At 39.5% G+C, this 24,557-nt stretch overlaps 2 protein-coding genes across 4 annotated transcripts in view; one reads left to right on the top strand and one right to left on the bottom strand.

The window, feature by feature from the left end:
• LOC132977485 (granule associated Rac and RHOG effector protein 1-like) overlaps positions 1-10,049 on the bottom strand; it is a 37,719-nt gene extending 27,670 nt beyond the window's left edge. The window contains exon 1 of one of the 3 annotated variants that reach the window (XM_061042097.1): positions 9,966-10,049. The gene's annotated coding sequence lies outside the window, so the exon portion shown is untranslated. Of the gene's footprint in view, positions 1-7,085; positions 7,208-9,408; positions 9,527-9,965 lie in introns of those variants that run through there. The other 2 variants (XM_061042106.1, XM_061042089.1) reach the window with 2 other exon arrangements.
• Positions 10,050-12,784: 2,735 nt separating this feature from the next.
• On the top strand, positions 12,785-23,954 carry gpib (glucose-6-phosphate isomerase b). The gene is made up of 18 exons (XM_061042076.1): positions 12,785-12,963; positions 13,244-13,334; positions 13,666-13,734; positions 14,011-14,130; positions 14,283-14,366; positions 14,508-14,654; positions 15,195-15,266; positions 15,356-15,400; positions 15,493-15,546; positions 16,807-16,867; positions 18,518-18,561; positions 18,660-18,812; positions 19,025-19,154; positions 19,970-20,046; positions 21,326-21,454; positions 21,760-21,835; positions 23,016-23,082; positions 23,542-23,954. Exons 1-18 carry the CDS (start codon positions 12,845-12,847, stop codon positions 23,663-23,665), a joined length of 1,662 nt encoding a protein of 553 aa, XP_060898059.1. The 5' UTR covers positions 12,785-12,844; the 3' UTR covers positions 23,666-23,954.
• The last annotated feature ends 603 nt before the right edge of the window (positions 23,955-24,557 follow it).

Raw genomic sequence — 24,557 nt, 5'->3', positions numbered from 1 at the left:
CACAGACACACATGATAATATAAAACTAAATGAGATTCCAAACAACAACATCACAGACTAATCTGTTAGATACAGAGCTCCCTACATAGCAGTGCTATCATTCTGTGGACTGTGTTCAGACTCTTATCTTGTCGCACCATGCTAAAGCTTCTGTGTTTTGGGATGAGTCCGGAAACTTTTAGAAACAAAACTTCATCACCACCGTGTAGCTCGCTGTTGGCCTTTCAAGCTGGGCGTCCATAATGCTTCAATGCAAGCGTTCTCCTGACCTTCAAACCTCACTTCCTTTCCCAAACAGAGGGGTACACCCAACAAAAAAATCAGCCCGCCCTCCGCTGTCCCCAGCTGTAAAGAGAAAAGACAGAGCCATGGGAAACCAGTAACCTCCTCATAAAAGGGATAACCCCGAGATGTGTTTCCCATTTTCAACCCTGACGTTAATCTTCGAGTGTCTCAAGATTCGATGCAATTTCGATGCAATTTCGATTCTTGGGGTCAAAATTCAAGTCAGAATCTATATTTCCATTCAAAACTTAGATCTATTTTTAAATTAGTACATACTTCAGGATCTACTCCAGTCATCTGAGAGACTGGCTGAATTTCTTTCTGCTCCATTTGGCATTTTACTGAGTCAAAGAGCTAGCCTTAGCACTAAGCAGGGAGTGACTGATTAGCCAAAAAAAAAAAGAAATCGGAAGTTATGAATCTATTTAAAATCTCACAAGATAAGTTTCTCGGATTTTACATAATCAATTTTTTTCCCCGCCTCTAATGCCAAATCAGTATCACCACCCCTAGACCTTGTTACATTATTAGGTTAACAGCCATAAAGCCTCTTTGTCAAAGTAATGTAAAAAAGTATACCATCAATAAGGGAAATAGGTCAATTAAGTTAAGGTAGAGTAAATTGACGTTTCTATAAGGATGAGATTTCTATTCAAGCCTTTTCCATGGGGGAACCACACGCAAGTCTGTGTGCTTGTTAGTGAGTGGCAGTTTGAGAGCAGGTAACTAGTGCAACAGGCTGTCAGACCTCTAATTCTGCAGGGATTACAGCCACAGTCAGAACCTGCCAGGTTCCCCACAATGCCTGCTAGTTGACACACTTAATAGGATATTAGCCTTCTGCGAGGTAAACAGGAAACCTGAGCCCAGCCAGCCTGGGGCTAACAACTCTGGTTCTCACACTTTCACACTGCTGGGCTGAATTACAGGGACGAGTACAGAAATACAGAATGAATATCATGTTGTTTGGAAGAAGACTGATCAGGTCAGCAAGGCCACCAGAGGAAAAGAACATTTCATTCAATTTCTACATCTCTAATCAAAACTATTGTTCTCACTACTAGTGCAGAATAAAATGGAGGATCTGCTCACAGCTAATTGAAACTAACTGTGTTGACAATGGCGAGACAGATTTAGGAACATGGTTTTGGAGACCAAAATGTTAAAACGTTATCTTTGAGAAAACGCTATGTTTTTATGTTGGTTTAAATAAAAATCTATATTCATAGTAACTAATCTAAGAAAATGTGAATATGATGTAAACTGTGATTTTAGTGTGTGGTATGATGTTGCGTAACAAATGTGGCTTGAACTAGTTCTTTGGATTTTTTATACTTTCCCGAAACCTCAAATTGATTTGTTGTATCTCAAGATAGAGTATAACAAAAGCAGGAACTGATTACATTCAGTGAGTCACAGTCCATTCAGCCTGAACCACAAATAAAAGTGTGGACAATCAGCTTTTTTACATTTTTTTGTTATCAGTCTGATTTTATGACAAAGTGGTAGTGGTCAACATTTCCTTTCTTGTAAATCAAATTCTAAAAGCAGAGGTTATTCCAAGAGGAGCAGACATGACATCAATATGAATGAAGGTAGGTCCACTGGCTGTCAGCCTCCTGGTGCAGGCAGGGCACACTGTATTAAGAGTTTGCACCCAAACAAACACATGTGATAGTAGACTCCCTCAGGATGCACTGGACTTGTGCCAGCGCACTTAAATGTCCTTCCTCCTGCAGGGGCTGCTTGGGGCTAATGTTAGACTCCACTTCCCCACTCACCAAACATGTCAGCTGCTCAGCTCCAACAGGAGAGGGGTTAAGGTTTCCTGGAGCAAGCTCCCTGTCGCCAGCAACAAATACGTCAAAGCAAGTATGCCACCGGGTAGAAGGTATGAAGTAAATCATAGCGCCTAGTGTGATTTCCCTGACTTTGTAAAGCTTTGGGAAAAAAACTGATGCTAGCAGACGGCTAGGAGGGCATTTTTAAAGTGGTGGCTCTTAAACTGAGAGGAACTTTCTTGGGTCTCAATTTTCGACTTCTTATGGCTTAGCTTATCCCATCCAGTGCACGCATATGTACAGTATTTTTTCAATCAAAAACCTCAACTACCCTCTTTTAAACTGTTTAAAATACAATAAAGTGTGAAACTTTGACAGGAAAATGTAAACAAATATCCTTTCTGTCTGCTTTAAATCTTTGTTTAATCCAATATGGCAGTAGGGTTGGCATTTGGCAGGCATTCAAATAATAACAATATAGACTTAATCTACAGGCTGATGGTCTGTTTTGCTTTAGGGGCCAGATAAAGGTATCAGTATTGAATTGAACCTGTTTCATAACCAGCGTTGTGTACTCTTTATCCCAACTACATTGCTCTCTCTATAAAAACAACATTCATACATGGGATAGAGTCCAGTGCATTAGCAACCTTCTACTCACTGAGCAGCTCCACATGAGCAGAGAAGTTCAGTTGTTCAAAGCCACCTTCACAGATGTTAACTAATGTTGGCCTTTTTTATACACTTCCCCCACACAGATTAGGGCTCTATAAATTATGCTTTTTCCATTTGAATTTTTTTGAATTCTGTTTTACTATGTAACCACATTTTTGTTACTTAGCCAAGCATATTTTTGACCGGCGAAAAAATAATAAACTATGTTTTTTTTTTTCAAACATAGGGTTTGGTATGTTTCATATGTTACACTGGATCAGATCAGGAATTTAAGACATGGATCATTTTATCAGGTATTGAAAATGTTAAAAAAGTACATGTGCTTGCCTTTATTTTCTAATCAGGTAGTAATGCCCAGGTAACCCCAACTTCCCTGTAGTTGAACATGATCATCAGACCGTTTATTTAGTGGATGTGTGTGTCTGTCTGACTGCTCCAATGACGCCTGTTGTAAGGGGAATGGGGGCCTGCATTTTAGCCTAACAGAGTCTGTGTGGATATGTTTACAGACTACAGCAGGCTGCGGGTTAATGTTATATCATTATGTTACTGAATGTTGATGAATGCAGTGAGAGTGAATGGAGAAAAGTCGAACCGACCGTTTGACCGGATCACGTACGTTTCTGAGCATAAAGACTGTCAATACGGATTGTGTTCTGTTGCACTAAAAGTAAACAGGTGTACGTGCTGGCTGGTGAGTGTGTATGTATGTGTGTGTGTAGGCTTCAGTCTATGAGTGTACGCTAACGCTCTGACATGCTGCAGGAACACCAACATGCTTAAAACTCAGCATTTAGGGACCCCATTGAAAAAGAGACGGCGCATCTCAAGGGGCTATCGCTCCAATAAAAAAATGTCAATTTATATATTTACCATTTTCATATTTGAAAAAAAAAAAATTCACACCCATATTTAAGCAAATTCTGTGACGTTTTACTGTTGACTGACTCCATTTTCATTGTCTGATTCTGTACGCGTTGTCAGCATTGTGGAAATCAGGGGGCCCTAACAGATTTCCCCACAGATTTGACAAAATAACCAACAACCCTGTGGTCACAAGCTCACTTCTGTAATCTTCAGGATACTGCGACACATGCATACAAACTGCACTTACTTTTGGATCTGCAGCCGTATCTCTGTGCATGTCACATCACAGCTAGGTAGCTTAATAGCTGTGGATAGGGCAGCTGTTACCCATGCTGACAGCTCCTTATCCATCTGCCATAGTGAGGCAAGCAGAGGCCCTGTGACGCTCCAGCCACAGGCCTGATATTAGCTCTCTCGTGAAGTCTATTTCAGCCTCCATGGGCAAAACAGCTGCCCTATGGTCCACACAGCACTGTTTTTAGACTCTCCAAAAGGTTCAGCTCAAGGAAAAAAAAAAAGTTCTCCCCTACATCTGTTGCCAATGAAGCAAAGGAATGCATTACTCCAGAACCTTCCTTATGTGGGTTCAAACGAGCACAAAAAGCAGGTCAGGAAATCTAGCAATATGTTGCAAAACATCTCCTCAGAATGTCATATACTGATGTGAAAAAAAAAAATCTAATTGAGTTTTGGAAAATGAAATTGGGGCAGTTTATTTGAGATGCTTCAGTGAAGGCATTCCTGAGAGCAGATAAGCTACAGTAAAGTCTGAGAATCAGCAGACAGGTCGAGGAGGTCAGACCAAACGTCAGGACATGTGCCGTGAGCAACTGTGTGACAGGAGCTGAGCCAGGCTCCTCTTGCCCACAGAACACAAGGAGAGTATTGTGGCAGAGCCTGGTCTCCTCATACCAGCATACCAAAAAAAAAAATAACATACACACATGCAGCTGCATGACTTTGTACGAGAAAGAAAAATATAAAAGGGCCTTGGCTACCATTTATTATTAGCAGCAAGAATAGATGTTCCTCCATTGATAATTCTCCTGAAATACTTTACATGCAGCTGCTGGTCTTTCTGGTTTGAGGTCATTTGGTTAGTTTCCGAAACGTGTGCTGTTTTTGTCCCATTAAGGGTTCTAAGGGGTTGGAACTTGGAACCAAAACATATTTACTTTGATACCGTGTTACCATTTTTAAGAAGCTTTAATGTGATGTCAAAATTAGTTCTGCTTGAGTATACATTTTAAACTTTCTTAAGCAGCTGGTGAAACGTTTCCTGCTACTGAAGCAAACTACTGATGAGTAAGTTAGGACAACAGCAAATACTCATATCAGTCAAGAGGCTGATACAGCTGGTGGACAGGCTGGATGATATCAGACAAACCTGTACTAGCACAGCAGAAGGTGTAAGTAGCTTATGGCTCCAATAAAAATAGCAGACAGGCCACGCTAACAAATGATATATGTGACTGCCAAACAGGTCTGTCACACATAATTTACCATGTGCCTTATTCAAATAATCATGTGTTCAAAGACAAGAAAACTAAAGTAATAAATGCACTAAATCATCTAACGTCCCACCGCGGGAATCAACATGATAACTTACATCTAAAGGACACACGGATGACAAAAAATAATCTGGTTTGATCTAATCGAGCTGCTGCACAAAGCATTTCTGTCGTTCAGTATTTGCAAACAGAATTAGCTCAGATATATCCTGCAGAACAGAAGTGTGCCCTGCCGGTGGGTTTCAACAAGTGAGAGCAGTGATGAAAGGCCATGAGGTCAGTTCCATTCAAGAAAGGCTGGTGGCAACCTGTGGGGATGAAAATCCTCCTCTCAGCCTATATTGAGCAAGCTATATACTGAGTTTGCAGGGTGTGCTGCATGCCAGCCACAAGGGTGTTGTATTTTTAGAAGGACAAGAGCAAGATTGTTTTCCTACACTTTGGGCACAATTAGACAGGAAACAAGGGTGCCACAGAAGTCAGGAAAGATAGTGAAACTTTTTCGGTATTTTATTTGGGGAAAATAAAGCCACTTTTTCCAGAAAGTGAAATAACTGAGTTTTATTAGTTAAAGCCAGAACTCAAACTTAACGAAGATTTGAAATGAAGTTAAAAAGCATTATTTTAAACAAATAGCTTGTGTGTTGAATACATTGACGGGTATATTAACAACTAAATAATAAAGTAAAGTGGTGGAGAAAACATCCATGTTCTTACCAGGGGATCCAAGTTACTAGTGAATTGTCCTTAAACAACATACGTAATCTCTCACTCTGAGCTGCACTCTCTTTCTGGTAACTGACTCTAACTTCCGACCTGCACGTGCAAAGGAGAGCAAAATATTTCCTGCAGGGATTTACTCATCTCAGATGCACATGCATTCATGCATCTTGCTGCGAACATTTGACTGGGGGGCAAATAGCTGACCACAATCTAAGGCCAAACTGGTTTCCCAGGGGACAGGGGTGAGATTTCCCAGGCTACACAAGGCCTGTCCTCCCTCGTCTATAAGCCTACTAGCTGCTTCACTCTGAGTGAGGACTGACATAATAAGCCTATTCCAACCAATCAGTAAACAAGAGAAACTTAAATAAACTAAGGCAGAACCATGCCCTGTTACACATGAGGCAGACTCCCACCCTCTACCACAGGACACCAGTGCAAATAGTAAAGTTACTTCTGTGCATCCAGATGAAAATCCTGGTTGTACAAAAGCAAGTCACACCAAACAAGCTGTCACCTCCCAGATTCATGGCTGGCAAAACTTGTTGTAGGAGGATATTATCTAAGTTTGAGATGATAATGGAACTGCATCCAAAGCATTTTGTGTTTCTAATTTTTAGGTCAGAGGTTGAAGAAATACCATAACTATCACAGAATAACATTCTCATTTTTGAGTCTGTATTTGGAATTTTGAGACGTTTGCAGTATTTTTTATACAACTTAGACTTAAGAGACAACAAGCCAGTTTGTCAAAACTTAAATAAAAAAAAAAACAATCAAGTCGTTCAATGACAAAGCCTAACTATTGCTCCTTTCAAGTATTAAAGCATCAACTCTTTATAATATAATAAATTTACACAAGTCGAGTTTCTTGCAGCCTTATTGTCAGGGAGCTTTCTGCGTCACAAAAATGTGCCAAAGGATAAAAAGATGTTAAGATATCACTGACGTGATGGTATTTATGTAAGTTAGCCAAACTAAGTCAAGAATAACTTAAGAGTACCTCTTCTAGGTGTTGCCTGGTGGAAGCTACAAACAGAAGGTAACAATCAGTCTCCTTTCTGTGACACCTGTTATTCATTTGAAACTATCTTCAGGAAGTCTGCTGTATCAAAATATCAAACTACAGATACAAAATAAATAGCAGCCACACAGACAGCCACTAACACAAACTAATTGTATCTGTATGGTTCAATCCAAAGGAAATACAATTTCAGAGTTCCCAAGTCCTAGGTTTACTCACCCATTCCCCAAGCAGATGCTCTCTTTAATCACTTATGTATAATGTAAAACTGAGCCTATGTTACAAAGCTCTTGTATTGAAGGAAATACTTCATTCAGTTCTGAAGGACACAGTGACAGAAAAGCACAAGACAGGCCTGTACTCCACCCCGGGCAAACACAAACAGTAATCTTGTGACTGTATGTCAACTTCCTCACACAAGCATCCGGATTCAATGTAAGACTAAGGTTAAGTGTTACAACTGGTCGTGTCACACGCTGACAAATACTGACAAACAGTATGAAAACAAACAGTGGCTTATTACCTGTTGTTACTGCTCAGGCACACAGTTGAATAAGCTATTGAAAAGAATGAGTTTGGACAGAGACAGGAATTTTGCAGAGCAAAGCACGTATTTCCATAGTGACACAGCTGTGGCAGATGTCAACATGTAGGTTCAAACTCAACAAAAGTAAGACAAACTTTCACATAAATACCTCCTTCAAGGTGTGGGATTATACGATCACTCAAAGCTATGAAACATCTGATAGTATAACTGCAGACAAAACAAACTCTTTTCTAGTTTCAAAGGTTAAAAAAGGTTACAGTCCCATTCTGAACACTGTCAACAACATGGTGCTTTACAAGCCAGCAAAAACAAGTCCATCTCTTTCACCAAACTAGAATACAATACATGTAGGGAGCTTAATAAGAAACTAAAGTCAATTAGGTTTTTATTAGATGTTTAGCAGAGATGCACCAATAGTGAAAATCAGGGCCGGTGCGATGTTTAAAATAACAATTTGGCCGATTGCTGATTGTGATGGTTTTTTTCATTACTACTTTTTGTGTAAGACACTGTGCAAGACTCCCACACTGCCAACATCTTCTCTAATGTTTGATCATGAAAACCGATTTGTCCAACAGGTGACTTCCTCTGCCCAAAATAAAACCTCTTCTTTAAATCAGTAGTTAGGTGTTAGGAGCTTTCCAGCAATCAATTATTAAGACAAAACAGATAAACATCGGCTACTGACATCGGTTCATGCTACATTATTTGAAGCTGAGCCGATGTCTGTAAACAGGGCCGATATCTACTGATAACCATGTTAAACTGATGCAAAGGTTCAATCCTTTTGTTTATTACAAGCTTGTTTGCCCCAGTAAAATGTGGATTAGGCCATAACAATGAATGTTAACATTTAAATTCCATCAGTCAGCAAATCAAAAACAAAGACACATTCAATCAACGACCAAGATCATGAGCTATCTCTTTGTTATTTCTACATGATGTCAAAACACTGTTTCCTGGATAGACTGTCTTTGTCTTCACTCATCAAAATAAAATGGGGGCAATATCATTTATTTATGCAAATCAAGATCTCTTCTAAGACTTTATAAATCCATATAAATGCAGTGCGTTTACTGCTTATTTTAATAACTAGCAGCCACTGGGGTGAAAAGAAAAACGTTCTATATATATATTTCGATGCATTGAGACTTTATGAATGTATTTCAGTGAATTGGTGTGAGGATAAGATAACACCTCTTTGGTTGCACTGCTGCACTTTATTAACTCACAAACATATGCAACTTTCAAAACACACCTCAAACAGTGGATAAAAGAAAACCAAGTCTGTGACCACCTTTAACCTTTAACCTCTATTATTGTCTTGTGTCACTTTGTGCCTTTGTATTTTATTTGTAATTTGTCTTTCTCTGTTACCTACCTAGGGACAACAGATGGAAACTAGCACTTCTGCTATAATCTGGCATTTTTACAGCTGTAATTGTTACAGCTGTTCATTAATATGCACTGTCGCTAACAAATAAATATATAAATAAATAAAATAAAAACTCAGCACGGCTTCCCTCATGCAAACAGATATGAATGCAAACAAACACACACGGTGTAATTCATTCATATTGAAACACAAATTAACTATAATTAGCTGCATAGTTTTGTATTTGTTGAGAGATTATTTTAAATCCAGATTACTGTGTTTAGCAGGGAGGTGTAACTGAATCCCTGCTAGCTCAGTTAGCCGGTTTCATCGAAACTCTCCGGGATGTGCATGGCCCAGGTCATGGAAATATTATGTCGCAGCTATTAATACGACTTTAGATCCAAATACAACAGTGCTGTTCAAGTGTGCACCAAAACAGACAAAGTTGGAAATGAGAGTGAAGTGAAGGTAAGCCCTCCTCATTCCTGAGTTTGACACTCGCCCACCGGCCACAGAACCAGACTCTCGACTGCAGCGCGTACCTTACAACCCAGTACGCCCAGCTCCATTATCGGACAAACCAGGTAAAGCTCATTAACTCACACGTCGGGCCTTACCTGCAGTGACATGGTTATCCGCTGTCAAGACATGGATCAAATCAGCAGCATCACCCACGGATGCAGACTTACAGAAAACAGAAATAACCCATACCGCCAGTCGCTCCTCCCTCTCTTAGCCTAGGCGGATGCGCTTCATCAGCAGACACCAGAATGTGTTTGTTCACCAGAATGTGATGACTATTAAGTTACACAAAATGTCTGATGCATATTGGATATAATAAGAAAAACACGTGTCCAATACATTTATGTGGGTCTAATATCGCAAAACATAAAGGAACATGCATACAAATATGACATAGTGATGTACGTCCGATAATGGACGCATTAGTATTTCTAGGCAGTGCTAGCTATATAGCTAAGAAGCTAACATTAGCAACATAGCTAGCACTCTGCGGCACGGTTTGTAAGCGCTGGTGGAGGGAACTGGTCCCAGTAAGACTTTAACAAGTACCAGCAGCAGGCAGTGCCAGCGTTACCCAGAGGAACGTAAACTGCTTCAGTAAAACGCAGGAAATGTGTTAGTAAATGGTAAAGTTAAACAGCACGTCGCTCACCAGCTCTAGGCATCCACCCTCTTGACAGCGAATCCCCTGTCTGTATGTCCACTGCTGGAAACCGGAAACACACACATAAAGCAGGCGCTTCCGGTGAGACCTTCACAATAAAGCTGTTACAGAGAATTATGTCTCCTATGAAATCTGTTTTAAGGATAGATCCATCGAATTTTTTTATTTTTTATTTTTATTAATATTATAGTTTGTTTTTTTTGTTGTTTTTTTAATCCTTTAACCACTTGTTTCTATTTCTTTTACTGCTCTTACCTTCTTATTGCTGTTATCTTTTGATTTGCTTTTAGCTCTTTTAGTTTCTTACATCTTTTTAAATCTTTGCTCCTCTTGGTCTCAGCTCGTGTTGTTGGGTTCTTGTGTTGCCTGGGTTCTTATCATGGTTCTTGTGTTGCCTGGGTTCTTATCATGGTTCTTATGATGGTTCTGTTGTTGGGTTCTTGTGTTGCCTGGGTTCTTATCATGGTTCTTGTGTTGCCTGGGTTCTTATCATGGTTCTTATGATGGTTCTTGTGTTGCCTGGGTTCTTATGATGGTTCTTGTGATGGTCTGGTTATATATGTCTGTTGGGTATTGTGCACTTTGGGTTCTTTTCTGTTGAATTGTATTTAATTATTTTTAGTATTTTGTCATTTTTTGAACATTTGTTTGTTCTTGCTGTTGTTTCTGTTCTTCTGTGTTTGGTTTAGTTTGTTCTTGTTTTTGCTGTTTGTCGAAGCACTTTGTAAACCTGTGTTTTTAAATAAAGTTGTTATTATTATTATTATTATTATTATTATTATTATTAATAATAATAATTTATTTACACTTTACATTAAGTTTAATAAAACACTATTAAAAAAACAATTCACACTAAAAGTCAATCACACAGTCACCTTTTTATTATATTTTCATAGAATGGAATTGAACACCTTGAATAAATATTCAAGCAACATAGTTACACAGTGGAATCATAATTAAGTTAATATATTTTACAGATTTCTTTTTTTTAATGATGGTGTATTTCAGAAACATTGCAGTTTGTTACTGTAGGAATTATGCATCGTTAAACAGAAAACAGTCATTTAAAACAGCTATCCACAAATTCGATATTCCTTTAACCATCCTGGTTGACACCATGGCTTGTATACAGCCTGATATTATTATTCACAGTCTATGGCTGACACGTATGAGCCAACTACTCAGGGCTGATGATGGTTACATGGTGGAGGATAAATTACAGTGCATATGTCATAAGTGCATTTTAAAGAATTAATTCGTAATGTTTAATGAAACTAAATTGCCTAATATTTATCTTGACGTTGGTTTATTTGGTGACCCCTCCCACTTTTATTTTGAAATCAAAATGTCAATTCCGACATCAACACGGTTATAACCCCGACAACACACAATTTTAAATAGTATTAACTGAGGCGAAGATAGATGACCAAAGAAAATGTTTTTATAGTCATTGATTAACAAGAACAGAAGCTGTTCTCCAAAATTACAAATACTCTAAACGTGGACAGACAAATATTATTTTTGATTGATCTTCATGTTGAAGACTTATTTTTATTAAATATACTGCTCAATTAATCAGACAAAACAAAAAAAACAAGGAGTACACATTTTAGATACTAAGGTTGCCCTTTCTTTTTCCTATAAGTTATGTTTCTATATTTTATGTCCTGGCACAATAAATTCAGATAATATCTGTGATACTTGTTATATAGGTTATAAGCTCCTCGATCATTAAGATTTTCCCTCTCAGTCTATGCCTTAAAAGGGATGATACGTGCAAGCCAGAGAATTAGTTTCTCCCTCCCTCTAGTGTTTGATAAAGAGAATTACATCATTAATTTAATGCTTTCAAAACGGTCACTTGGGGGCGTTAAAGTCAGCATGTATATGATCTGTACATGTTTTTCCTTCACTCTGAAGAAAGATTATTGAATTTCGGTATTCAAAGGCAACTTACAAATCCTGCTCTTCTGGTGATAGTAATGGTAGAATCCAATACTTCTGAAAAGGGTTTGAATTAAGTGTATATGTGATGTGCCTTTACATGCCATATTGTTAAATATGAAACCTTTAGATATGTTACTGTAATCATTTATGTTGTTACTGGACAGCTTTTTTTCAATAGTTTATCTTTTTGAAATTAAAGCATGAACGGTGAAATCTAATTAAAAAAAAAAAAATTTAGCCAAAGACTTCGTGTGAATTGGTTAAATTATTGGAAAAAAATAAAATAAAAAAGATAGTGATAATTTAGAGACAAACACTGGCGCCAGGATTTAATTTCATCATTTGTAAAAATAAAAATAAAATTAAAAAAATGAGTCAGCAAAGGAGCAAAAGTGTAAATATTTTTTTAAAAGACTAATTTTAGAAGCAATGCAGCCACACTCTATTGTAAATCCATAAAAAAAACATCATAACACACATTGCATAGTGTCGTGCAATTATATACAACTCAGAACTTAGATAATGGTCAAAAGTAATAAATTCAAATGGCAATGAATTCACTCAAAATTCAATAAAAAAGTAAAAGGGTCGATGTGAAGACATATAATGTGTATTTTTCAGAGGGATTTACAGCAGCAGAATACTCTGCACTAATGTCTGTAGTGTTCAAGGATTTGTGCAGCACATTTATCTACACACCCCTGTATTTTCATCATGTTGTCGCCCTATCAACACACAAATGATTTTACCCCTGCAGGACAGTATGGAGGTGTGACATGCACCATGCCTGCAGATAGTGTGTCTCTTGTGGGAGGGATCTAGACTGGATGCCCTTCAAAAAGCTCTCCCTCTGCCCCACTCTGCCCCACTCAGCCAGGATAGTCGAGCACAGCGGAGCACAGCAAGCCCCCCAAGACATCATGGCACTCACACAGGACCCCAACTTCCAAAAACTGCAGGACTGGTACACGGCCCACGCCCTAAACCTAAACCTGAGGCATATGTTTGAGGCTGACAAGGAGAGATTCGACAAGCTCAGGTAGGCACCCTATTTGAATCAACCTAGTGAGGTAAAAACACAAAATACACAGCATCACTGGACAAATGCATATATTTCACATGTACAAAAATCTGATGTGATTTTGCAGATTTTATAATCATTGGTAGCCAAGTTCAAATATCAGTGGCCAGCTTTATTACATAATGTTGAGAGCCAGAAGTCTAACCTCCCCTGAATAATACAATTGTACTGCTCGTCTGGATAATTTAGTCACACTATTTTGTGCTCTTGTAATTATTGTCTTATTGTGTTTATACAGTTTAACACTGAAAACAGAGGATGGAGACATTCTTCTGGATTACTCCAAGAATCTCATCACAGATGAAGTCATGAAGATGTTGGTTGATCTGGTAAATCGATTCCCATTTGGATTATAAGTGGACTTTAAAGGCGAGGTTAACTTTAGCTCATTAGTAGCCCCCCTAATATTTAAAAATGATTAAGATCTTATATGGGAAGTAAGGCTAAAATCCCACCTGTCCATGTTAGAAGCTGCAGGTGGGCTTCCTTCAATCCAGTACAGGCATCATTGAGAAGAAACAAGTGTCCTTTATATGCAATTTGATTACGTTGAGAATGGTCATTAATTAGATTTTTTTTACCACCATGCATCATTTCATAACTGACACGTACATCTTGCATAATATCTGCTGCTCATGTGAACACTTTTTGTCTTTTCAGGGTAAGTCCAGAGGTCTTGAAGCTGCCAGAGAGAAGATGTTCAAAGGAGACAAGATTAACTTCACTGAGGTGCGTATTGTTGACCACAGATAAGCTCCAGCAGTTTGTACCTCTCGACATTTATCCCAGTGGTTTGAAACTGGAACAGCCACTGACGCTGCATTAATATGTGACACAGGAATATGTACATAAGCTTTCTTTTTCTTCTTTTTTTTATTGCAACATATATGAAGTTTGTTTGACCATCTTCATTTGCAACAATATCAGCAGAAAATAGTAAAAAAAAAAAAAAAAAAATCCATTGTTTAAGTGTGTGATTTTGCTCCTGGTGTTGTATATATGCAGGGTCGCGCTGTACTCCACGTGGCTCTGAGGAACCGCTCCAACACTCCCATCATGGTGGACGGCAAGGATGTGATGCCAGACGTCAATAAAGTTCTTGAGAAGATGAAGGGCTTCTGTCATGTGAGTGAGACCTGTCAAAATGAAACATCTTTGTTGCACTTGTTCCAGTTCACAGTTTCAAAGTTACAAATTCATATTCGCCGATTAAGATTTTAATAGAGATTTCAGCCTTTTGTAGACATTTATGGTTAATGTTCACAATGATCTTGCAGAGAGTTCGCAGCGGTGAGTGGAAAGGCTTCACAGGAAAGGCCATCACAGATGTTGTCAATGTTGGCATCGGAGGATCTGACCTTGTAAGTGCAACTTTAGGAAGGTTCCATCATTTGAGCAAAGCCATCACATTATTTACAACTCCTACTGCTCTGTGCTTTACAAACTCTTGATCTTAGCAACACAGCCCTCTGACTTTGGACTTGAATTGATTTGCGTTGCAGGGCCCCCTGATGGTGACTGAGGCCTTGAAGCCTTATTCAAAGGATGGACCGCGTGTGTGGTTTGTGTCAAATATTGATGGAACACACATTGCCAAAACCCTGGCACAGCTGAACCCTGAGACAACCCTCTTCATCATCGCATCCAAGGTAGCTGCTTTGCAGAGCGGACATTTTTAACTGCACCAGACTAATATCTTCGTCTTATTTTTTTCATGTGTACACAGTCAGTCAGTACAAAATCCTTCACAGGCTAAATAAAGTTTGCCCTCAGGCGATTGAATCTGGTTTTACTGGCGGGTATGAGATGCTCTTTACAGGCAGTAGAGTAAATGTTATGTCAGCTTATTTTATTTGGCACAAGTGATTCACAAAGAGTAGGAACAAACTAGATTAAAGTATTCCTCAGTACAGCATAGTGTTAATTTTGTAATATATACGAGTACATTTGAAAAGTAAAGTAGCATAAGCTTTGGAGCATGGCTACCTGTGATTGATAAGTCTATGCAGACTGTAAACCTGAGTAGAGATGTAGCCTTGCTTATGCACCTCATTTTCCAAATATGGTCATTCTGGTACCAAAAAAACAAGCATTGGGTGATGTCACATTGGCTACATCCTCGACTTCTATACAGGCTTTGACATTGTCTAGTAGTTTATGCTTACCTGGTTTGTTATCCTCCTTTAAAGACATTCACTACCCAAGAGACCATAACTAACGCTGAGTCGGCCAAAGAATGGTTCCTTGAACATGCCAAAGATGTGAGTACGTAGCATCAAAACATAGCATCAATGTGTTTGTAAGTTGCTGAATGATATCCTGCAGTCACATCCTCTCTATGTTTCAACAGAAAACTGCTGTTGCCAAGCACTTTGTTGCACTTTCCACAAACGGGGTAAGTGCTGAAACCGTCTTTAGGGTCAATTGTTCTCTCTCAGTCCAGACATCTGTATCTAACTGTCCTGTTTTCTCTGTCTCCCCTCTCAGCCCAAAGTGAAGGACTTCGGCATTGACACAGAGAACATGTTTGAATTCTGGGACGTGAGTGATCTTAAAGCCTTGAAGCGGACTGTGTTCAGACTGTGGATAAAGGGGGCCGTGGGCAGCAGCTAAAAATAAACTAGACTTTTGACCTGTGAAATAGGTGGGTCGGACGCTCTTGCCAGCAGCTGCTGGGTAATCAGAAGCCCCTCTCTTCAGACTCAGTTATTATTGGTAGCGACCTTCTCTCTGCAGAGGTTACTGTAAAGGCTGGGTCTCACCAAAGGTCAGGGAGCTGCATTTAGTTACATTGTTACTATTTAAAGGGTAACAACTATAACATGGCCTTTATGTTGCCAGTGTACACTCATTATATAACTGGAGATACAACATTTACTGTTAATAAGAGAGGGAAGAAACTTTGGACGAAGTGGCAGGCTTCATATTAATGCTTTTTAAAGGCTTAATATGCGATTCTTCAGACTTAAATATAATAGAAATCAAGTATATCCTCTGAAAATAACTCTGTGAGTCATGACTGTCTACAATGGGTGTAACACCCGAGTCCCACTGTCTGTGATGTTTTCAGAGTCCTATCTTTTTTTACATCACCGGGACGACCGGCCAGCTCATCCCCTCGCGTATAAAAATTGCACCGCGAGTTGCATTGTTGAGCTGGTGCTCAAGGGCGACATCTGCTGGATGAAAAAAATTGCATATAAAGCCTTTAAAGATATTTTTCTGTGTGTACAGAGACAATAACACAAAATGTGTGCTAGGGTTAAGTACATGAAGATTTAACTTCCAATTGATAGCAAATATGTAAAGCTTGTTTTTTCTTTCAATATTACACAGTTTTGTTTAAAGGCTTGATATACGATTTTTTGATCCAGCAGATGTCGCCCTTGAGCACCAGCATGAAACCAAAACAACTGCATTGTGCATTGTTCTGTTAGCATGCTAATGCTAGTGATCTTTATTATGCTCGTATCTTCACACTGCATGTAAATTTACCTGAAATGAGCATGATCTAGAAACACAGTTAAGCAGTGAGTACAGTATGTTATTCTTCTTTTCTCTAGTCCCTCAATTAAACAACTTTTATACACGAGGGGAGGAGTCAGCCGGCCGTCCCGGCGATGTAAACAAACTGAAGATAGAACTCTGAAAACTCTGAAAACATCACAGACAGTGGGACTCGGGTGTTACACCCATTGTAGACAGTCAGTTATTTTCAGAGGATTTACTTGATTTATATTATATTTAAGTCTGACAAATCACATATAAAGCCTTTAAGTCAGTTTTTTTTTTCCCCCTAAGTGGGTTGGCGGTCGTTTCTCCCTGTGGTCTGCAATTGGGATGTCCATTGCCCTTCACATTGGTACGTATCGTGAACATTTCTGTTTTTAATGCCTTTTAACTACAATATGATATTGGATTTTTAAAGCCACTCTGTTGTGAATTTGAAAAATGTATACATTTCACCGATGCTGTAATGAATAGAAACACTTTGAGACCAGTTTTTGTCATGCTAGCAGCTTCATGGGGTTGTAACATCTGCCTTAGACCATGCTGATAGGAGCCTTGAAATGCAGATGCCCAGTCGTCCGATGTATGATTAATGATGTGTTATCGTCGTTTGGGCAAAGGTCCTTGTGCAGCTCAACACAGGACCTATATGAGTAGATGTAACCAACTTGATACCCACCCAGTACCTACATTCACTGTCTATATGGTTTCATCCCTTTTTAGCCGATTTCTATACATGTGAGTTTGCCTATGTTGGCCCCAAAACCAACTCACTAAAAGCCTGCTCTGAGCCCATATCAAGTTTAAGCCCAGCTAACTTAACGTAAAGTCTGTAGGATCAACTTGGATGTTCAGCTAGCTGAAGGTATCCTATCTACCTTGCTCTTCATCTTAGTAGCTTTCAAGAAAACTATAATTTGCTAATTATCCCTGAATGCCAAGTGTAGCTGAGACTGATGCTAGACAAAATACGGCACATAGAAATATAGACCAGATTGTGGCACGGGACAAATGTGTAGGCATCACTTAAGTTATTGTAATCCATCCTGAGGGGAACAGAAACACATGCACCAATTTTCATTGCAATCAATCAAATCTGATCAACATTTTAAAGGTCCCATATTCTTCTTTTTCTGGTTTTATATGCTCTTCAGTGTGTTTTCCAAGTGTCCTGTGCATGTTTAGGCACATCTATTTGCAAAAATTCAAAGTCCGCGGAAACGCGGCTTCTCCTACGCCCTCCTGTTAGCTGCAGCATTAGCTGCATGTAACGCTCGGTTCTAGTCCCCCTCGATAAAAATTTGCCAGTGTGACGTCTTGTCAGTGTGATATCACTGATCTAAGCCCATTGGCTCGTTGTGGCAAGACCAGCAGCTCATGTTGCACGCTCGTTAACTTCTGTTGCACGCCCACGATATGCCGTAGCCTGCGGTAGCACAGTAGAGCTAAGGTGCTAATGTTTTTACTCTGCTCGGAGCCAAAGTGGCTGCATTCCCAATATGGTAAAAGGGGCGGGACATTTCCGAGAACCGTGCTGAGCGACTGACCAATTACGGCAGAGCCGACAGGCCGACCAATCAGATCAGACTTGGCACACGTGGGGACTCTGAACGTGGGCACTTCAGAGCCTTAGAGAGAGAGTCAGAAGTGAGCCGGTGCATGGAGCGACAGTACATGAAAACAGACACTTTTTTAGAACTTTAGCTATTGTGAACATACTTTAGTAGGTACATAGATTAAATATACGAACCCCAAAAAGGGCATAATATGGGCTCTTTAAACACTGACACCCACACCATGATGCCCAAAGACAATAATATACAACTCTTAACCACCTGCCTCCAACAGGTCTGCCCCCACAGCGCCACAGGGAACAAAAATCTATACACTGTGTCTTAAGTGAAGAAATAGGAATCTGACTTGCTGATTTTGCTGGAGAAACAATGTTTAAATGTATTTTCCAGTCAGTTAACTTTCCTGTCACATCTGCTCTCTCTCCCAGGCTTCGACAACTTTGAAAAGCTTCTTTCAGGAGCTCACTGGATGGTAGGCACGTCTCAAACATCTTAATTTCTTCACCTCTGTAGTCTAGAAAAACTTTCAGAATACATAAATAAGACTGAACATCTGACTCTCCACTGCAGGATAACCATTTCCGCACTGCACCTCTGGATAAAAACGCTCCCGTCCTGCTGGCCTTGCTGGGCATCTGGTACATCAACTTCTTCCACGCTGAGACCCACGCCATGCTGCCATACGACCAGTATATGCACCGCTTTACCGCCTACTTCCAACAGGTCTGCCCCAACAATGCAAACAGGGCTCATAACAAAACAAAACAGAGAGAAGAACAATTTATTTAAAATAATTGTTTTTTAACGTTGAATTGGTTTGTTTTGCGTTCATAATAGCAAAGTAAAAAACTTTGTGTGATTGTCCACGCACACATCACAAAGACTAAACTTGGTAAAGTCAAAATGAAAAGTAAAATAAAATGTTTGTGTTTAAGGGTGACATGGAGTCAAATGGAAAGTACATCACTAACCATGGAGCACGTGTTAACTATCACACTGGGCCAATAGTGTGGGGGGAGCCAGGAACCAATGGACAGCACGCCTTCTACCAGCTCATCCATCAAGGTAACGACATTGAAGGCCGTCATTTGATCAGAGCAACAATTAACCAACCTAGCCTAACCTATCCTTATCGAATCGTTACGGGTAGGAATGCTAGCTAGGGGGCGCTGGTGGCTCAGTGGTTAGTGTGCGCGCCCCATGTATGGAGGCAGTAGTCTCCCAAGCGGGCGGCCCAGGATCTAATCCGACCTGTGGCTCCTTTCCTGCATGTCATTCTCCACTCTCTCTCTCTCCCTGATTTCTGACTCTATCCACTGTCCTATCTCTCCATTAAAGGCCCAAAAAGCCCAAAAATACATCTTTAAAAAAGGAATGCTAGCTAGTTAGCCTCATGACAGGGGTCTTCAGGGGCTGCAGTGACCACTGAATTATTCCGAGGCTGGTAGTCAGGACTTCTATTTTTGTCCCTGGCTGTAATTGGTCAGAATCAGTCTCTGCATTGTGTTTTTGACGATTAAAAGTGACACTGTGCCAATTTGTATTGATTAAGAGCAAAATAGGAATTTTATTTTACTGATGTTTTTTTAAGTTTTGGTTTTATTTGTCCACTGTTATATATTTACTTAAAGGATTTCTATTGATTGACTGACTGACTGACTCACTGACTGACTGACTGATTGATTGATTGATTGATTGGTTGATTGATTGATTGATTGATTGATTGGTTGATTGATTGATTGATTGATTGATTGATTGATTGATTGATTGATTGATTGATTGGTTGATTGATTGAATCAAAACTTTATTGTCAGACAAAGTCAGAAATGTGTGTCACACATTAAGTTTGTACTGATACAATTTGACCGTGTCCCACTCAGGAACCCGCATGGTGCCTTCAGACTTCCTGATTCCAGCTCAGTCACAGCACCCAATCAGAGACAGCCTGCACCACAAGGTATCACTGAGAGGAATAATGTCTTTAAAATTTGCATGTGTTTCAAATGTTTCATGCTGTCTGTAGAAGAAAATAACCAATGCAGCTATGACTTCTGTGTCCTTGTCGGGGGAAATCTGTTAAATCAATTATTGGTTGAACCCAGGATGATGATAACCTTTGGGATTACAATTTTTCTATTTTTTCAGAGTATGATTTTTCCAGTGGTCTAACCCTTTGCCAAAAGAGATAACATTAAATGACTGTTTAGACCTATACAGATGCAGCTAAATACATTTTAATATTGTGAGGTAGTTTTTCCCTTATATTAAAAAGTGCTTGCTTTTTTCTTTTCATCTTGATGATTACGGCTTTAAGCTCATTAAAATAAAATAAAAATCCAGGATATTAGAAAATGGGAATATTACATATAAAAAAAGGATTTGTAATACATAACTGTCAAGCTTTCTAAAAATTATGTTAATTTATGCACTCAATACTTTGACGGGTCTCCTTTTGACTGAACAGCAATCAGGCTGTAGCACTGAGGTGGTTATGAGGTGTTATGGAAGCCCAGGTTGCTTTGATAGGGGCGTTCAGCTCGCTTGTATTGTTGGTTCTGGTGTCTCTCATCTTCCTCTTGAGAATCCCCCCTAGATTCTCTATGAGGTTCAGGTCAATCAAACACAGTTACCATGGTTAGCAAACCAGTTACTGGTAGTTTGGGCACTGTGGCCAGGTGCCAAGTCCTGCTGTAAGAGGAAATCAGCCTCTCCATAAAGCCTGTCAGCAGATGAAAGCATGACGTGCTCTAAAATCTCCTGGTAGACGGCTGCTCTGACTCTGGACTTCATAAAACACATTGGACCAACACCAGCAGATGACATGACACCCTAAATCACTGACTGTGGAAACTTCACATTGGACTTCTGACCTTTGATAGCGGCATTACGCTGGTCTGTATTGTAAGGTCTGGTGTCTGTCATCTTCCTCTTAACAACACCCCTTATTAGATTCTCTATGGGAGTTCAGGTCAGAAGTGAAAATGAACTTTTTCACGATATTTTATTTTTTTTAGTTGGAATTCAAAGTCAAAAACATTCAAAAATAACATAATAGATGCAAAAAAAAGTAAAAAAAAACAAAATAGGCAATACAAAGTACAACACAATTACTTAATGCTTGCAATGCCAACATCTGTGTGTATGTGTGTGTGTGTGTGTGTGTGTGTGTGTGTGTGTGTGTGTGTGTGTGTGTGTGTGTGTGTGTGTGTGTGTGTGTTTCATGTGACTCTCTGTAGATTCTGTTGGCTAACTTCCTGGCCCAGACAGAGGCTCTGATGAAGGGGAAGACCACAGAGGAGGCCAGGAAGGAGCTGGAGGCCAGCGGCCTCAGTGGAGAAGCTCTGGACAAAATCCTGCCACACAAAGTGAGTTTTGAAATGATTACAAAAAGCTGAATTTGAGAAGAGGCAGTCATCTCATTTTACTCTTACAATGAATCCATGAGGAAGTGCTTGCAGACTACAGTATGCAAGCACAGGAGGTAGTGCCCCCTAGTGGTCATACAATTCACACACACACACACACACACACACACACACACACACACACACACACACACACACACACACACACACACACACACACACACTGTAGTACCCAAAACTTAATTACAGTAGGCGCATGCACAAAGTGGTCTGTTTGACGAGAAATGTCTCCGTGTTTATCTCAGGTATTCCAAGGAAACAGGCCAACCAACTCAATCATCTTCAAGAAACTGACCCCATACACACTGGGAGCACTTATAGGTGAGAACGGACAATGTTTCTCCTGATTTTAAGCCAGAATATAGATTGACAGATGTGAATATATTTATATATTATGCAGTAAAGTCATTGTTTGTGGGTTTGGAGTTTAAATTAGTTTATTTGGATCTCTTTAATCACGGTGAAACACTTCCTAGAGTCAATGGTAAAGCCAAAATAAAAACACTTTCTGTAATTAGACCATCTGATGATCTTAGAAAATAGCAACAACTAAAATCAAACAGGTAAAAAAAAAAAGATGAGCATAAAACAAAATCTAAGAGCAGTGGTTTGAAGAGAAGTCTCTTTTAAAGAGAAAGGTTTTTCAGTCCTTTTTAAAGGAGTCCACAGTCTGTGGGGGCCTCAGGTGGTCGGGGAGAGCATGGGGCAGCAGAATAGAAGACTCTGTCCCCCATAGAGCAGACCTTAGTCCTGGGGGGTTTGGATGAGGATGGCGTCAGCAGATGGGTGGTGTCTTGTACGGGTTTGAAGGGTAAGCAGTTGTTTTTTTAAGGTTCAGAGGTTCATTGCCGTGTCTGCATTGATGTGTGAGTAATTACATTGTGTATTATCCTGAGTGAGAAGGGAAGCCAGTGTAGTGAGTGCAGGATGAGCAAACAGTTTGACAACAACCTTGATTACACATAGTGATGAATGAAGTTATCTTAAAACCCTGACAGATACAGTTTTTATCTGAAGAATAACTACTGTGTCTTTGGATGTTTTTATATTTTAACTGAAATAAAGTTTTAAAGGCAGGACTTTTACTCGTAGTGAAGTATTTGTATTGTTCGGTATTGCTGCTTTTATTTAAGTCAGGGATATAAATCTTTACAATCTGCAGTCCGTCTGTGTCTCTCTGAGTTGTACTGGTCCACACCACACACAAATAAGGTATGATATAAATAAGACTGTGAGATTTAACAGCATCTTTAGATGAGTAGATAGTAGGGATAGTAACCCTAACCCTTATGGAGTGTGATTTTAGATTCAGTGATAAAGAGGCACATTGCATAGAAGCAGTGTGTTTGCTCTTTGGACTCCAAACCAAGAGAACAGGTTTTATTGTTCACAGCTCCTCTGTCTTACCTCTGAAATGTAAAATATCTAAACAAACAAACAAAACGGTCTGTTTGTCCTTTTTTAAAGTGCAGACTAATAATGAATTTGTCTTGTTTTACAGCCATGTACGAGCACAAGATCTTCATCCAGGGTGTGATGTGGGAGATCAACAGCTTTGACCAATGGGGGTGAGACGGGTTTTACTTTGGATAAACGTATGGTTGTAAATAGGTTTTATTCCACAGATAGTAACATACATACACACACAGCCTAGATTTGGAAATAATCCTCAGAACAAGATGTTGAAATTCTACTGCAGTCTTAAAAGTTTCTAGTACTAAAAATGTCAGTTGTTTCTGCAGCCATAAAAACATGGCGTGTTGGGTTTCAATATGCACTACATAGATTCCATTAAGAAAATGAAGACAAGGAGAATGGATATTACACTACATGATCATTTTTTCAATAAATAGGGAGGAAATCAGACGTTGAGGTGCAAAGCAGTGTAACTTTGTATTTGAAAGTTGGGGAGATGTGGTAGAACTCCATCAGCATACAGATAAATCACTGAATATTACTTTTTAAAAGCCAGTTTAATATCTATCTTCACCTTGTGTCCCCCCCCTCCTTCCCCTCGGTGTGATCAGAGTGGAGCTGGGCAAACAGCTCGCAAAGAAGATCGAGCCTGAGCTCAAGGACGCCGCAGAGGTCAACTCCCACGACTCCTCCACCAATGGACTCATGAACTTCCTCAAGAAGAACTTTGCCTGAGTCAACCCCCCCATCCCTTACCCTGACCACTTTCACTTCATTATCCACCTAATCAGCTCTGTGGACAGGAGACTCTCAGAGGCAGCTGGTCGGGCTGAAGCACTCTGTATGTTTGTTCTCTCATTATGAATGTCATGAGTGCCATCTTTTCTATGTTTGTTTGTTCACCACTGTGAGAGGAAAACTCTTTTTGTATTAGCATGTTGGGGAAGTCAGAAGGAAATGTGCTCCCTCTGTCTCCTCAGTGTTATGATAAGTGTCATTTGTGGATTAAATATCTTTAAAAATCTGTTTCAGTGTCATTCATGTACTGTCTAATGAAAAACTGAAGAAATACAGAAATGTGAAATAAACACAACCGCTATTCATTTGCTTGTTTGTACAAAAGGTTTCCTTGTTTAGACAACTCGTCACTAGGTGGCATCAGAGTTCCAGATGAACATACTGGGAGTGAAACAGCCACCCAGTTAACTACAATTTATTCAGAGGAACAACAGGTCAACGGTCAGCCCCTCTGCACAATTCCTCCCCACAAATCCCCAGACTTCATCGCATCCATTTAGAGAGAAAAACAAACAGCTGGACTAAAAAGCATCTGGACCGCATCCTTGCTCCTCCCTGTCACTTAATGTGAATATCATTAAACCTCATTTGCTTAATGTTTCGGTGTGATGTGCCAACAATTGCCTGTGAAGATATCCTACAAAAAAATAAAATATAACAACAGAACGAGAAGGAAACATCTCACACAACAGATCATTTCATTAAATGTATAACAAAGTACAAAGAAGACAAGATGAACATCAATATGTTTGGTTCTTCTAACTGATGGACAGGATTATAGAGTGTGTATGAGGACAAACAGAAAGTTTCAAAAAAATCCTAGACCCCA

This window comes from Labrus mixtus, chromosome 1, assembly GCF_963584025.1.
Source record: "Labrus mixtus chromosome 1, fLabMix1.1, whole genome shotgun sequence".
Taxonomy (NCBI): Eukaryota; Metazoa; Chordata; class Actinopteri; order Labriformes; family Labridae; genus Labrus; species Labrus mixtus.
The sequence above is the reverse complement of the archived record's forward strand: the minus strand, read 5'-3'. Positions and strand labels throughout refer to the sequence as shown.

Coding starts and splice junctions, on each gene's coding strand:
- gpib (XM_061042076.1), top strand. CDS start 12,845: ATGGCACTCACACAGGACCCCAACTTCCAAAAACTGCAGGACTGGTAC. Junction 13,735..14,010: donor ACAAGATTAACTTCACTGAG/GTGCGTATTGTT, acceptor GTATATATGCAG/GGTCGCGCTGTACTCCACGT. Junction 20,047..21,325: donor GAGACAGCCTGCACCACAAG/GTATCACTGAGA, acceptor GACTCTCTGTAG/ATTCTGTTGGCTAACTTCCT.